Here is a 13,700-nt window from a genome sequence, read left to right on the forward strand (position 1 = left end):
ACCTTGACACCTGTTTCCTCTGAAGTTACTCTTCCAGACAGCTCCAATACACCAGCAACACATATAGGATCAGTTCATCTTTCCCATAACTTCATACTTGAAGATGTGTTGTGTGTTCCTACTTTCCATTTTAATCTCATATCCATCAGTGCATTAACCAAAAATATGCATTGTTCTGTGTCTTTCTCCTCTGATTCTTTTCATATTCAGGTTCTCACCAAGGACAGGATGATTGGGGACGGGTAAACGAGTTGGCAACCTATATGTTATAGATATCTCAAGTGTATCTCCAACTGTCTGTAATGTCTCTTTTACTCAAAACAAGTTATGGCACTATCATATGGGCCATCCTTCCCCTACTAGACTATCTGTTATTGGAAAGAATTCAAGTATTGATTCAATAAAACATGATGAATTGTTTGACTGTTCCATTTGTCATATGTCCAAGCAAAAGAGATTGTCATTCTTTTCAAATAATTCCATTCATGATTCTTCTTTTGATTTAATCCACATTGACATATGGGGTCCCTTCCATCCATTAAGTGTCTAAGGATATAAGTATTTCCTCACTATTGTTGATGACCATTCACGTTTTACTTGGATTCATTTATTGAAAAGAAAATCTGATGTGCTAACCATCTTCCCTGATTTTTGCAAGCTGGTTTCGACTCAATTTGGAACCAAGATTAAGGCAGTCAGATCAGACAATGCCCATGAATTAAATTTTGCCGAGTTATTCACATCAGAATTTATAATTCCCTATAAATCTTGTGTTGAACGTCCCCAAAAAAATTCTGTTGTGGAACGCAAACATCAACATCTTCTGAATGTTGCACGAGCCTTGATGTTTCAATCCCACATTCATTTGTCCTATTGAACCGATTGCATCAATACCGCAACTTATCTAATAAACAGAACTCCTTTACGTTTGAATGATAAATCTCCATTTGAGTTGTTGTATTATAAACTTCCAAATTACACACACCTCAAGTCCTTTGGTTTTTTGTGTTATGGCTCCACACTGCCAAGCCAACGCACCAAATTCTCTCCTTGAGCCATAAAATCTGTCTTCCTTGGTTACCCATATGGCTATAAGGCATATAAACTCCTTAATATAGAAACAAATGAAACCTACATATCTCGTGATGTTATTTTCCATGAGAGTGTTTTCCTCTTTGAGAGTTAAAGCCTCCCCAATGATGATTTCTTTTGTTATAGTGTTTTGCCAACTCAGCCTGAACCAATCTCCTCTTCTGATCATGGTGAACATCTTCCCTCCACTCGTTCTGGTAGACATTCGGTTCAACCGTCTCACCTACGAGATTACCATTGCTTCACTGTTAATTCTCCCATTTCTTATTCTACTATCCATCCATTGAAGAGTGTGCTCAATGACCACATATTATCTCCTTCTTATAGAGCATTTGCCAATAATATATCTACTGTTATTGAGCCCCGATCATTCTCTCAAGCTGTTGTTTCTCTGGAGTGGCGTCAAGCCATGTTGGATGAATTGCAAGCTTTGGAACGCAATGAGACTTGGACCATTGTTCTTTTGCCACCTGGGAAGAATGTTGTGGGTTATAAATGGGTATATAAAGCAAAATTCTTGGCTGATGGGACTCTAGAACGCTATAAAGCTTGCTTGGTGGCCAAAGGATATACTCAACAAGAAGGGTTTGACTACTTTGAGACATTTTCCCCTGTTGCCAAGCTTGTTACCGTTTGGAGTTTATTGGCTTTAGCTGCTATACATGGCTGGCACTTGATGCAATTGGATGTGAACAATGCCTTCTTGCATTATGATCTTTCAGAAGAGGTATATATGTCCTTACCTCCTGGCTATCAGATCAAGGGGGAGTCCTTACCTTCTCACGTTGTATGCAAGTTACACAAGTCCTTATATGGCTTTAAACAAGCATCGCAGCAATGGTATACAAAGTTCTCCTCAACTTTGCTTCGTATTGGCTTTGTCCAATCACATGCCGATCACTCTTTGTTCACTCGAACTTATAAAGATGCATTCATAGCGTTGTTGGTCTATGTGGATGATGTGGTTATAGCCACAAATGATGAGGCAGAAGCTAGAGCCTTAAAAATATTTCTTAATGACCATTTTAAGTTGAAAGACTTAGGTAATCTAAAATACTTCCTTGGAATTGAAGTTGTGAGATCAAAGCGTGGCATTTATATCTGTCAGCGTCACTATGCTTTGCACCTGCTCACTGACACCGGTCTTCTTGGGTGCAAGCCATGAACAACACCTATGGATGTTAATCTCAAGCTTACAGATGATGATGGTGAATTTCTCCCCGATTCCTCTTTGTATCGCAAGTTTGTGGGTAAACTCCTATATTTTACAGTCACTCGGCCTGATTTGGCTTATTCTGTTAACAAGCTTAGCCAATTCGTGTCTGCTCCACGAGATAAACATTTGCAAGCAGTTTACTCGGTGCTCAAATATATCAAAGGAACAGCTGGTCAAGGACTATTCTATAGTTCATCATCTGCTCTTAAGTTGAGTTTATTCACAGACTCTGATTGGGCCAGCTTGCCCGGATACTCGCAGATCAATTTCTGGCTTTTGTGTGCTTCTTGGAGATTCCGTCATATCTTGGAAGTCAAAGAAGCAACATACCGTGTCTAAATCTTCAGCTGAAACGGAGTATAGGTCCATGGAAAATGGTACTTGTGAAGTGGTCTGGATTCTATGCTTGTTGAAAGAATTACATGTCCATATTGCTGGTCCAGTGGCCTTGTTCAGTGACAGTCAATCAGCTATACATATTGCTTCAAATCCAGTCTTTCATGAATGAACAAAGCATATCGAGATCGATTGCCATGTTGTGCGTGAAAGAATACAAGCTGGAATCATCAAGGTTTTCTACATCGCTTCTCATTTGCAATTGACCGAAATTTTCACCAAATCTCTTCTTCCAGGAAGGCTTTGGGACCTGTTAGTCAAGATGGAAATTCAAAATATACATTCTCCATCTTGAGGGGGAGTATTAGAAGTGAGCTTTTGTAGAAACACGTTTTTACCAAGTTGTTATTTCTTTTGAGTCAACTCCATTCTAGTATAAATACAAGTTAGGGGCTACGCTTTGTAAACACTTCCGCATTGCGGTTATGATAGATTCACTTTATTCGAATTCTCTACAAATCTGAAATCCAACTTACCCACAATCACTGAAGACCGAAGTGACCTTTTTTAATTTCGGTGTGTTTATTTTTATTAATAAAATTTATTTTAATTTTTTGTTCTTTTAATTTTATTTATTAATTTCTGCCTGAAGTTTGTGATTTAATAAAGTACATTGTTTTTAAACAAAATCAGAATTCTTTTGTGCTTTTAATTTTATTTATTAATTTAGGGGTGAATTTTTTGTGATATAATAAGTACAATATTTTGAAACAAAATCAGTCAAGACAAAATTTTATTAATATAATTATTTTTCTAGTATTTATGGATTTTACACTATATATATGGACCAGACATTTTGCAGCACAGCTAACAACTCTATCAAAAACACATCACATGGATCTGAATCCGAGTGACGCAGGGTTTCAGGACGGATATGCTGTTCAAGAAATAACTAAGGAAACGGCCAAAAAATAGAGGGGAAAAAAGGCTTTGATTTCCTTTCCAATTTTGTCATTCTTGGCATGTGCAAAAGCAGTATTCAAACATGATGCAAATTTTGAGAAGAGATACTGAACATGAACATAACTATTACAGTGCTAAAACTTTATCTTAAAATGTAGTGTACTATATGCATGCCAAGTGGTAATTCTAAACCGTAGATCACTTCCTCTGATTATTTTTCCTCCTCTATCCTGACATTTTCTGGTATTGATAAATCTATTTTCATCATATCGAACAGTAAAGGTGATGGAATTCACTGGCAAGCGAGAAGGGCATTGTATTTCTTGGTTAAATAAACTTTTTGTCTTTAAATCTTGATCACCTCAGTGTCTTCCTAATGAATAGAAATAGTCTATCGACATCAAGCACTAAAATCTTATAGGACATAAGTCAATGTGAAATAATAAATATTGCACCTGGAAGATTTAATTTATGTTCCCACAAAAGCACCAATTTGTGTAAAAAAAAGCGTAAAAATCTAATTCTAAAAAATCAAACGAAAGTGAATCTCAAACTTGATCGTTAGTTCTAATCTCCTAATAAAAAATATGGCGCTAAAAACTAATGAATATAATATGAAAATTTAATAAATAAATCTCTAACATAATCTTGTATCCACAAAACAGTAGGAATTCACAAGACATGAAAATTATAATAGAACTTGTTGAAACATGAAATAAAGATGACCTTAAATAATGGAAATCTAAAGAAAAAAGACTGGAATGCTTGGATAAAGACTAAAATTTATAGAGAGTTTGTGCATAATTTTGCAGAATGTTGAGTTATGTTTTTGCCGATGCTATCCCCCAACTAATCACGATCTTCCCTCTATTGCACGATGTTTGACTTGTTCATTGTAATTCAAAATAATTATTGAGTTGTCCAATTTTGTGGGCTAAAATTCATCTTGAGATTTAGCCAAATTAATCGGACCCAAATATTTTTAGGCCAAACAAAAAGCATACATGCCAACTGGCCTATCGGCTCTAGTCATCATGGTAGCAGCACCAATACTGGTGAAAGGAGCCCTTGGACCCATAACCATAAGCATCCCAAATCCGCCCGACCAAGGAAAACCATACCCCGGCAAGAACTACAAAATCACCAGAGAACATTTATTTAACACCTGCGAAAGGCCGAGATCAACACGCAAGAGGGGTTTTAGGAGGCTACATCGTTCTCCTTTCTGTTATCGGAAATCGTGCACGCTCTGCACTCGATGGTAGCTTGAGACCATCTGTTTGCTTGTACAGTGACTGAATCTTTATTCTCTGATTTATGCGCTACCATCCATTCCTGGGATTTGTCATATTGGCTTGTCTCTGTACTGCGCATCAACCACTAATGAATTCCGGATGAAAAGGATGAGCCGGGTCGGGTGCTCTTCAGAATCTGTTATCAAAATAGTGAAGGAAATAAGAGTAAGGTGTACTGGAACTAGAAATTTCTTTCTCGGGCGAAGAAGATGTCCTGCACTCAAGAAGATAACCACATGAATGAGCGTCGGAGGGATGTCCGGCATGGCCACTCCGATGCTTAAGCCAGTGAATGATTCAAGCAAAAAGACCAATGTGACCAAGTGATGGTTGTAATATTGGTGTGCAGGAAAGAGTAATAAATGAGCAATGGATGCTAGTGTATTCAATATCTGAATCCCGAATTAAATGCAAGAAAAGAACCTGGTATTTATAGTAGGAGAAGTAGTGATGAGCTCGTTCTACGTGCTACCTACTAATTATAACATGACGGCTAATCATACCATATATTCTGACATGTCAAATCTCACACTAGTCACATCCATCCTACCTGATTTTGTCAACCACTTGGATCAGTGTCAGAGATGGGACAGCCGCCCACAACCTATTCTGCTAGTACCCTTGAGTGTGGTGTTCATATCGAGGTGATCCGGGTAGAAAATCTCCCTGGAACTTGCACGAGAGCTCGGGCATCCAATATCCTAGGGCAAATACGTCCCGGGTGTTCAATTGACCGGCTTCTGATGAACTTTTCTCGCAGATTCCACCTGATTTGAGCTATCGACTCGATATCCCGGGTCGTCCATGACCCGAGCTCCTTCGTAGACATCACCCATTGTCCCGGATCATCCATGACCCGAGCACAATCCATACCCATGACCCAGGCACAATCCATGGCCCGGGATATCCCGGGGTATCATCACTCCCTCCTCAAATAGTCGGGCTAGAGTCATACTCGTTGTCCCGATTAGTCTTGTGTGCCCGATCAGGGAAAATACTTTGTTGTTTAGTCTCCCCGGGTTAGTAGGGTTGATGTAAAATGATTAGGGCTAACGTAAGCCCTAGAATCAAAACGATCAGAAAACTCTTCGTATTCCGAGATGATAAATCATTATGGCGCCTCGAATTCCGAGCCTGTCTTTTCACATTCCCCGCGATTTCCAACGTGAATCTCATCTGTCCATCTGTTTCTGTGATCAACGGCTCAGATTAATCCTTTCCATATATAAATATCCTTGCCCTAAGTTCATTCCAAACTTCACTTTTTTGTACTCTGATCTTCGTCTTCTCCTCCGGAGACGCGCATTCCTAGCTCCGGAGATTCCTCCATTTACCAGTGATACCCCGGGATATCCCGGGCCATGGATTGTGCCTGGGTCAGGGCCATGGATTATGCCCGGGTCATAGATGATCTCGGACAATGGGTGATGTCTACGAAGGAGCTAGGGTCACGGACGACCTGGGATATCGAATAGATAGCTCAAATCAGGTGGAATTTGCGAGAAAGGTTCATCAGAGGCCGGGCAATTGAACACCCGGGACGTATTTGCCCTGGGATATTGGATGTCCGGGCTCTCGTGCAATCTCCCGGGAGATTTTCTACCCGGGCCACCTCGATATGAGCACCAAAATCAAGGGTACTAGAAGAATAAGGTGTGGGCGACTGTCTCGTCTCTGACACTGATCCAAGTGGTTGACAAAATCAGGTACGATGAATGTGACTAGTGTGAGATTCGACATGTCAGAATATAGGATGTGATTAGCCGCCATGCTATAATTAGTAGGCAGCATGCAGAACGAGGTCATCAGTATTTCTTCTACTATAAATACCAGGTTCCTTTCTTGCATTTATTTCGGGATTTAGATATTGAATACACTAGCATTCACTGCTCATTTATTACTCTTTCTGGCACACCAATAACACAACAATCACCTGGTTACATTGGTCTTTTTGCTTGAATCATTCACTGACTTAAGCATCAGAGTTGATAAGCCAGACATCCCTCCAGCGCTCATTCATGTGGTTATCTTCTTGAGTGTAGGACATCCTTTTCACCCGGGAAAGAAATTTCTAGTTCCGATACACCTTACTCTTATTTCCTTCATTATCTTGATAGCAGATTCGGAAGAAAACCCGACCTGGCTCATCCTTTTCATCTGGATCGCATCATTGACGCCGTCTGTGGGAAAATAGAGTTTTAAGGCGTTGATATGGCTCCTACCAGGAGAGCGAATCAAGAAACTTCTCAGATCCAGGGAGATAATACACATCTTTCTGGTGCGGGTGGTCCGCCGCCCACTGGCCCCCAGCCTACTATTAACTTAACACTTGAAGAGTTGGCCAAGATTGTGACTGATGCTGTGGATGTAGCCTTGGCGAAGAAAGCCATTTCTCATCATTCTACCCATCCAAAGCAAGAACATAAACATGTGCGGTAAAGTCGGGAGGAAGAAAAGGAGTCGAGTGCTGGTTCTAAATCTCCTACTGCGGCAGAAGAGCTAGAAGAGTTGAGGAAGAAAGTAAAAGTACTGGAATGACAAGTCGGTTCTAAGAGCAGAACTTGAGTTGTAGTCAAGGGTTGTCCATTCTCTAATATCATCATCCGGGAGCCACTTCCTGGACACTTCAAGTTGGCCAAGATTAAGGATTATGACGGGAGTTCTGACCTTGAAGACCATCTTACCAGATTCGAAAATATGGCTATGATACATTGTTATGGAGACCAGATCAAGTGTAAAGTGTTTCTAACCACCCTGTTCGACTCGGACCAGAGATGGTTCGAGGGGCTGGCACCTCAAAGCATGCAATCTTTTGAAGATTTCCAAAAAGTATTCTTGCACCAGTTCAGCAGCAGCAAGAAATATAAGAAGACTTCTTTCAGTTTGTTTGAGGTGAAGCAGGGCCAGTACGAGACTTTGAGATCATACATCAAAATATTCAATCGAGTGGCTTTGGATGTCCCTGCCTGCACCCCCGAGACAAAAACTACTGCATTCACGCAGGGATTGTGGGAGTGAGATTTCTTTCGATCTCTGACGAAAAAGTTGCCCAGAGACTTTGAAGATCTTTTATCCCGAGCAGAGAAATACATCAACATGGAAGAAGCCCAAAATCAGAAGAGAGAAGTTTTGAAGAGAGCCAGGGGAGATCTGGTTGTCAGGCCCGAGGAGAGAGCTCATAAGAAGAGCGGTTCGAGGCATTTTTCTCATATCCCCTTGATCATTGCCCGGGATGGACAAATTCAAGAGTGTAGCTCAGACATAGCCCAGCACCCGAGTTCAATGGCACGATCATCTAGACCAGAGAAAAAGGGGTTCTGCACTCTCCATAAAGAATACTCTCATGACACCAGTGAGTATCGAACTTTGAGGAAAGAGTCCAATCGGCGCTCTATGCCAGAGTCTAACGTACACAGCGATACGCCAAGACAACCACCGTGGTTATCTCGACGTCCCGGGCCTTCGTTATAAATTATCGATGACCGATGTTGTGTTGAAGGGATATCTATCTAATCCGATCGATTGCGTAAAGCCCGCGATAGCAACGGAACCGGGGAAAGTATACAGAAAAGGAAGTTGTTTTCTATTATATTAGTCTTTTCTATTCTATTAGAATTAGATTAGCATTAGTTAGTGATTTAGATTAGTTAGTGATTCCGGCTTAGTGAGTCCTTACTTCGGTATCTAATAAGTCTTTTGACCCACCCTCCCTAAAATATTATATTGATTTTTTATTTAATTTTTGAATTCCGTTGTATAAGAACGGCGTTCCGCAGAATATATGACTCACACTCCCTTAGGTTCTTTAAATTCTGTGGGTGGTGAGTACCATTAGAAGACCGACGGTGCCCCGAGTGGGAGCAGGAGGGAAGAAGGAAGCTCGCGGGAGAAAAGAAGTATGCAACCAGAAAAGAAAGCTTCCTCTCCGATTCGAGTAATAAAGATGATTTCAAGGGGATCCACAGATTGTGATTCCAACCGAGCCCGGAAGGCAAGGGGTAGAAGAGAGTGACTGGAAGTTGATGGGAGGAGAAGAAATGAACCTGTCATAAATTTCGGCCCGGAAGATCTCTGAGGGTTCAGCCTACCTCATAACGATGCTCTTGTCATTCAAGCTAGGGTTGCCAATTATGATGTGTTGAGAATTTTCGTTGACAATGGCAGCTCTATCAATGTCATCTTTAAGGAAGCTTTAGTGCAAATGGATTTGCATGAGTACCAGCTGGAGGCGGTTGAGACAGCTTTGTTCGGCTTTGCGGGTCATGCTGTTTACCCGGAAAGAGAAATAACATTACCATTAACTTTAGGAACTGGGGATTTGCGAAAGACAATAATGACAGTCTTCAAGATAGTAGACGCCCCATCTTCATATAACATCATCCTCGAGGACCAGCTATGAACAAAATAGGAGCAAGAAGTGGTGGAAGTTGATCCTGGAAAGCATGTCCGGGTGGCCCGGGATCTTAATATGTTCGCCCGGGTAAGTCTCTTGGCCTGTTTAAAAGCTAACATCTGTGTTTTCGCTTGGTCTCAGCAGGAGCTAATCGGGATCTGTCCCCAAGTGGCTGAACATAAATTGAATATTATCCCGAGATCCCGACCCGAGAAGCAGAAGAAAAGACATTTGGCCCTGAAAAAGATAAAGTCATTGATGAACATGTGCCGGAGTTGCTGCCGGCCGGCCACATTCAGGAGGTACAATTCCCTACTTGGCTCTCGAATGTGGTCCTTGTCCCGAAAGCTACGGGGAAGTGGAGGATGTGCGTAGACTTCCGAGACTTGAATAAAGCTTGTCCCAAAGATTGCTATCTGCTTCCCCGGATTGACCAACTGGTGGATTCAACTTCCGATTTCGAATTGTTGAGCTTTATGGATGCTTATCAGGGATATCACCAAATCCCCCTTACCCAGGAAGATCTAGATAAAGCAAGATTCATCACTTCTGGAGGCACTTTTTGCTATGTGGTCATGCCCTTTTGATTGAAGAATGCCGGGGGCACATACCAACGTCTAATGAATCAAGTCTTTCAGAAACAGATGGGGAGGAATGTTGAAGTTTACGTGGATGATATCTTGATCAAGACCCAATAAGTCTCTTGCTTTGTTTCCGACCTGGACGAGACCTTTGCCACCTTAAGGTAGTATGGAATAAAGCTCAACCCGGCCAAAGGTGTTTTCATGGTAAGGAATGGAAAATTCTTGGGTTTTCTGGTAACGAACGGAGGAATTGAAGTGAACCCGGAAAAAATTAAAACAGTGCTCGACATGACTTCCCCCCTAATCTATCCGGGAAGTGCAAAAGTTGACCGGGAGAATTGTTGCCCTGTCTCGATTCATTTCCAGGTCTACCCATAGAAGTTACCCATTCTTTCAAGTTCTGAGGAAGGCAAAAAAGTTCGATTGGGATGAGAAGTGTGAGCAAGATTTTCAAGATTTAAAAAAGCACTTGGCTGAGTTACCCATCTTGGTAAAGCCCGAGCCCGGGGAAAAATTGTGGGTCTATTTATCTGCTATAGAATACGTCGTTAGTTCTGTACTCATCCGAGAGAAAGGGACCGACCAGAAGCCGGTGTATTATGTCAGTCATGCCCTCAGAGGAGCAGAGCTAAAGTACAGTGAAGTAGAGAAAATAGCTCTGGCCTTAGTAGTGACTGCCCGGAAGCTGAGACCTTATTTTCTCTCACATCCAATTGTGGTTCTCACTAACTCCCCACTTGGAAGAATCATGACACATTTTGAAGTCTCGGGAAGAATGGTTAAATGAAAAGTAGAACTCGGGGAGTACAACATTGAGTATAAACCTCGGGTTGCTATCAAAGCCCAACCGTTAACAGATTTCTTGATAGAAATGATTCAGCTAGGAGAGGAAGAAGTATGGAGAGTCTTTGTTGACGGCGCGTAAAACTTGTCAGGATGTGGGGTTGGGGTAGTTTTGATTGCTCCATCAGGAGAGAAGGTTAAGTTAGTTTTGATGATCGATTCTCGGGTCACTAATAATATGAAGCTGTTCTGGCCGGATTACAAGCCGTCCGAGAGGTCGGAGCTTCCCGGGTCATTATTTACTCTGATTCTCAATTAGTTGCACAACAAATCAAGGGAGCATATGAAGCCAAAGATGAAAAAATACTCAAATATTTGGGGCTCATCACAGCTCGGACAGCATCTTTAAATGATTGGAGCATCGAGCAAATTCCCAGGGAAAAGAACGGGGAGGCTGACACCTTAGCCAAAATTGCTGCCTCCTTATCAGACGTAAGCACCCGAGAAGTCTTGTGTTTTACCCGACTGGTTCTCTCTATAGATGAAGATGCGCCATCAGCCCGGAAGAATTCATGGATGACCTCTTTGATCGAGTATATAACTCATGCCAGACTCCTAGAGGACCGAGCTCAAGCTCTGAAAATCAAAAAGCAAGCACACAGTTTCGTCCTTTTAAATAATGTGTTATACAGGAAATCATACCAGGGTCCTTTGCTCAAGTGTTTAGCAGAGAATGAAGTAGAGTATGTCATCCGAGAGATCCATGAGGGATGCTGTGGTGAACATCTTGGAGTAACTTCCCTGGCTCGAAAAGAGATACTAGCTGGATTTTGGTTGCCCAAGATGAATCAAGATGTCGTCCAACTCGTCCAAGCATGTAAAGGTTGTCAGTATCATTCTAAATTTGAACACAGTCCATGCCTGGCATACAACCTGTCTCAGCATCATGTACCTTTGATCAATGGGACATGGATATCGTGGGTCACTTCCCCATAACCCGGGCTCAAAAGAAGTTTATGTTGGTGGCTGTGGATTATTTCTCTAAGTGGGTGGAAGCCGAGCCTTTGGCTAAGATTACCGAGGATGAGGTGACGAAATTTCTCTAGAATAATATCGTTTGCAGATTTGGTATCCCTAGAAGATTAATTTCAGACAAGGGAAGACAGTTCCAGGGGAAGAAAATCATGTCCTGGTGCCAAGAGATGAAAATTATTCAGGTTTTTACCTCGGTAGCTTATCCACAAGCTAATGGCCAAACCGAAGTGACCAACAGGATTATTGTACAAGCATTAAAAGCCCGACTTCAAGGAAAGGGTAAAGATTGGGTTGAAGAGTCACGGGCTTTTAATGCTTGTACAATAATCCTGTTGGTCACTTAATTTTGGCCATTGGCTTGTGGATAAGCTACAGAGGTAAAAGGCTGAATAATTTTCATCTCTTGGCACCAGGACATGATTTTCTTCCCCTGGAACTGTCTTCCATTGTCTGAAATTAACCTTCTAGAGATACCAAATCTGTAAACGATATTCTTCCGGAGAAATTTCATCACCTCATCCTCGGTAATCTTAGCCAAAGGCTCGACTTCCACACACTTAGAGAAATAATCCACAGCCACCAACAGAAACTTCTTTTGAGCCCGGGCTATGGGAAAAAGACCCACGATATCCATGCCTCATTGATCAAAGAGACATGATGCTGAAACCGGTTGCATGCCAGTGGTCAGAATGTGTTCAAATTTAGAATGATACTGAACCTTTACATGCTCGGACGAGTTGGACGGCATCTTGATTCATCTTGGGCCACAAAAATCCAACTAGTATCGCTTTTCGAGCCAGAAAAGTTCCTCCAAGATGTTCGCCACAGCATCCCTCATGGATATCTCGGAGGACATACTCTACTTCATTCTCTGCTAAACACTTGAGCGAAGGACCCTGGCCTGATCTCCTGTATAACACATTATTTAAAAGGACGAACCTGAGTGCTTGCTTCTTGATTTTCAGAGCTTGAGCTCGGTCCTCTGGGAGCTTGGCATGAGTTATATACTCGATCAAAGAGGTCATCCATGAATTCTTCCGGGCTGATGGCGCATCTTCATCTACAGAGAGAACCAGTCGAGTAAAACACAAGACTTCTCGGGTGTTTACGTCTGACAAGAAGGCTGCCATTTTGGCTAAAATGTCAGCCTCCACGTTCTCTTCCCTGGGAATTTGCTCGATGCTCCAATCAATTAAAAATGCTGCCCGAGCTGTGATGAGCCCCAAATATTTGAGCATTTTTTCATCTTTGGCTTCATATGCTCCCTTGAATTGCTGGGCAACTAATTGAGAATCAGAGTAAATAATGACCCAGGAAGCTCCGACCTCTCGGGCGGCTTGTAATCCGGCCAGAACAGCTTCATATTCAGCTTCGTTTTTAGTGACCCGGGAATCGATCCTCAAAGCTAACTTAACCTTCTCTCCTGATGGAATAATCAAAACTACCCCGACCCCACATCCTGACAAGTTTGACGCGCCGTCAACAAAGACTCTCCATACTTTTTCCTCTCCTGGCTGAATCATTTCTATCAATAAATCTGTTAACGCTTAGGCTTTGATAGCAACCCGAGGTTTATACTCAATGTCGTACTCCCCGAGTTCTATTTTTCATTTAACCATTCTTCCCGAGACTTCAAAATGTGTCATGATTCTCCCAAGTGGGGAGTTAGTGAGAACCACAATTGGATGTGAGAGAAAATAAGGTCTCAACTTCCCGGCAGTTACTACCAAGACCAGGACTATTTTCTCTACTTCACTGTATTTTAGCTCTGCTCGCCTGAGGGCATGACTGACATACTGCACCGGCTTCTGTTCGGTCCCTTCCTCTCCGATGAGTACAGAACTAAAGGCGTATTCTGTAGCAGATAAATAGACCCACAATTTTTCCCCGGGCTCGGGCTTTACCAAGATGGGTAACTTGGCCAAGTGCTTTCTTAAATCTTGCTCACACTTCTCATCCCAACCGAAATTTTGTGACTTCCTCAGAACTTGAAAGAATGGGTA

The 13,700-nt window shown here is 41.9% G+C and overlaps 1 protein-coding gene and 1 long non-coding RNA gene across 2 annotated transcripts; one reads left to right on the plus strand and one right to left on the minus strand.

Annotated features, from left to right (window-relative positions):
- The first annotated feature begins 7,372 nt into the window (after window positions 1-7,372).
- LOC140970724 (uncharacterized) lies at window positions 7,373-8,832 on the plus strand. Its single transcript, XR_012174175.1, has 3 exons — window positions 7,373-7,532; window positions 8,181-8,366; window positions 8,729-8,832. It is a non-coding gene; the product is annotated as an uncharacterized lncRNA (long non-coding RNA).
- Window positions 8,833-12,398: 3,566 nt separating this feature from the next.
- LOC140972075 (uncharacterized) lies at window positions 12,399-13,220 on the minus strand. The gene has a single exon (XM_073434548.1). The coding sequence runs from the start codon at window positions 13,218-13,220 to the stop codon at window positions 12,399-12,401; it is 822 nt and encodes a 273-aa protein (XP_073290649.1).
- Window positions 13,221-13,700: the final 480 nt, after the last annotated feature.

Source organism: Primulina huaijiensis, chromosome 1 (assembly GCF_012295235.1).
Source record: "Primulina huaijiensis isolate GDHJ02 chromosome 1, ASM1229523v2, whole genome shotgun sequence".
NCBI lineage: Eukaryota > Viridiplantae > Streptophyta > Magnoliopsida > Lamiales > Gesneriaceae > Primulina > Primulina huaijiensis.

Excerpts from the sequence above, each read along its gene's own strand:
- LOC140972075 (XM_073434548.1), bottom strand. The coding sequence starts at position 13,220 with ATGATTCAGCCAGGAGAGGAAAAAGTATGGAGAGTCTTTGTTGACGGC.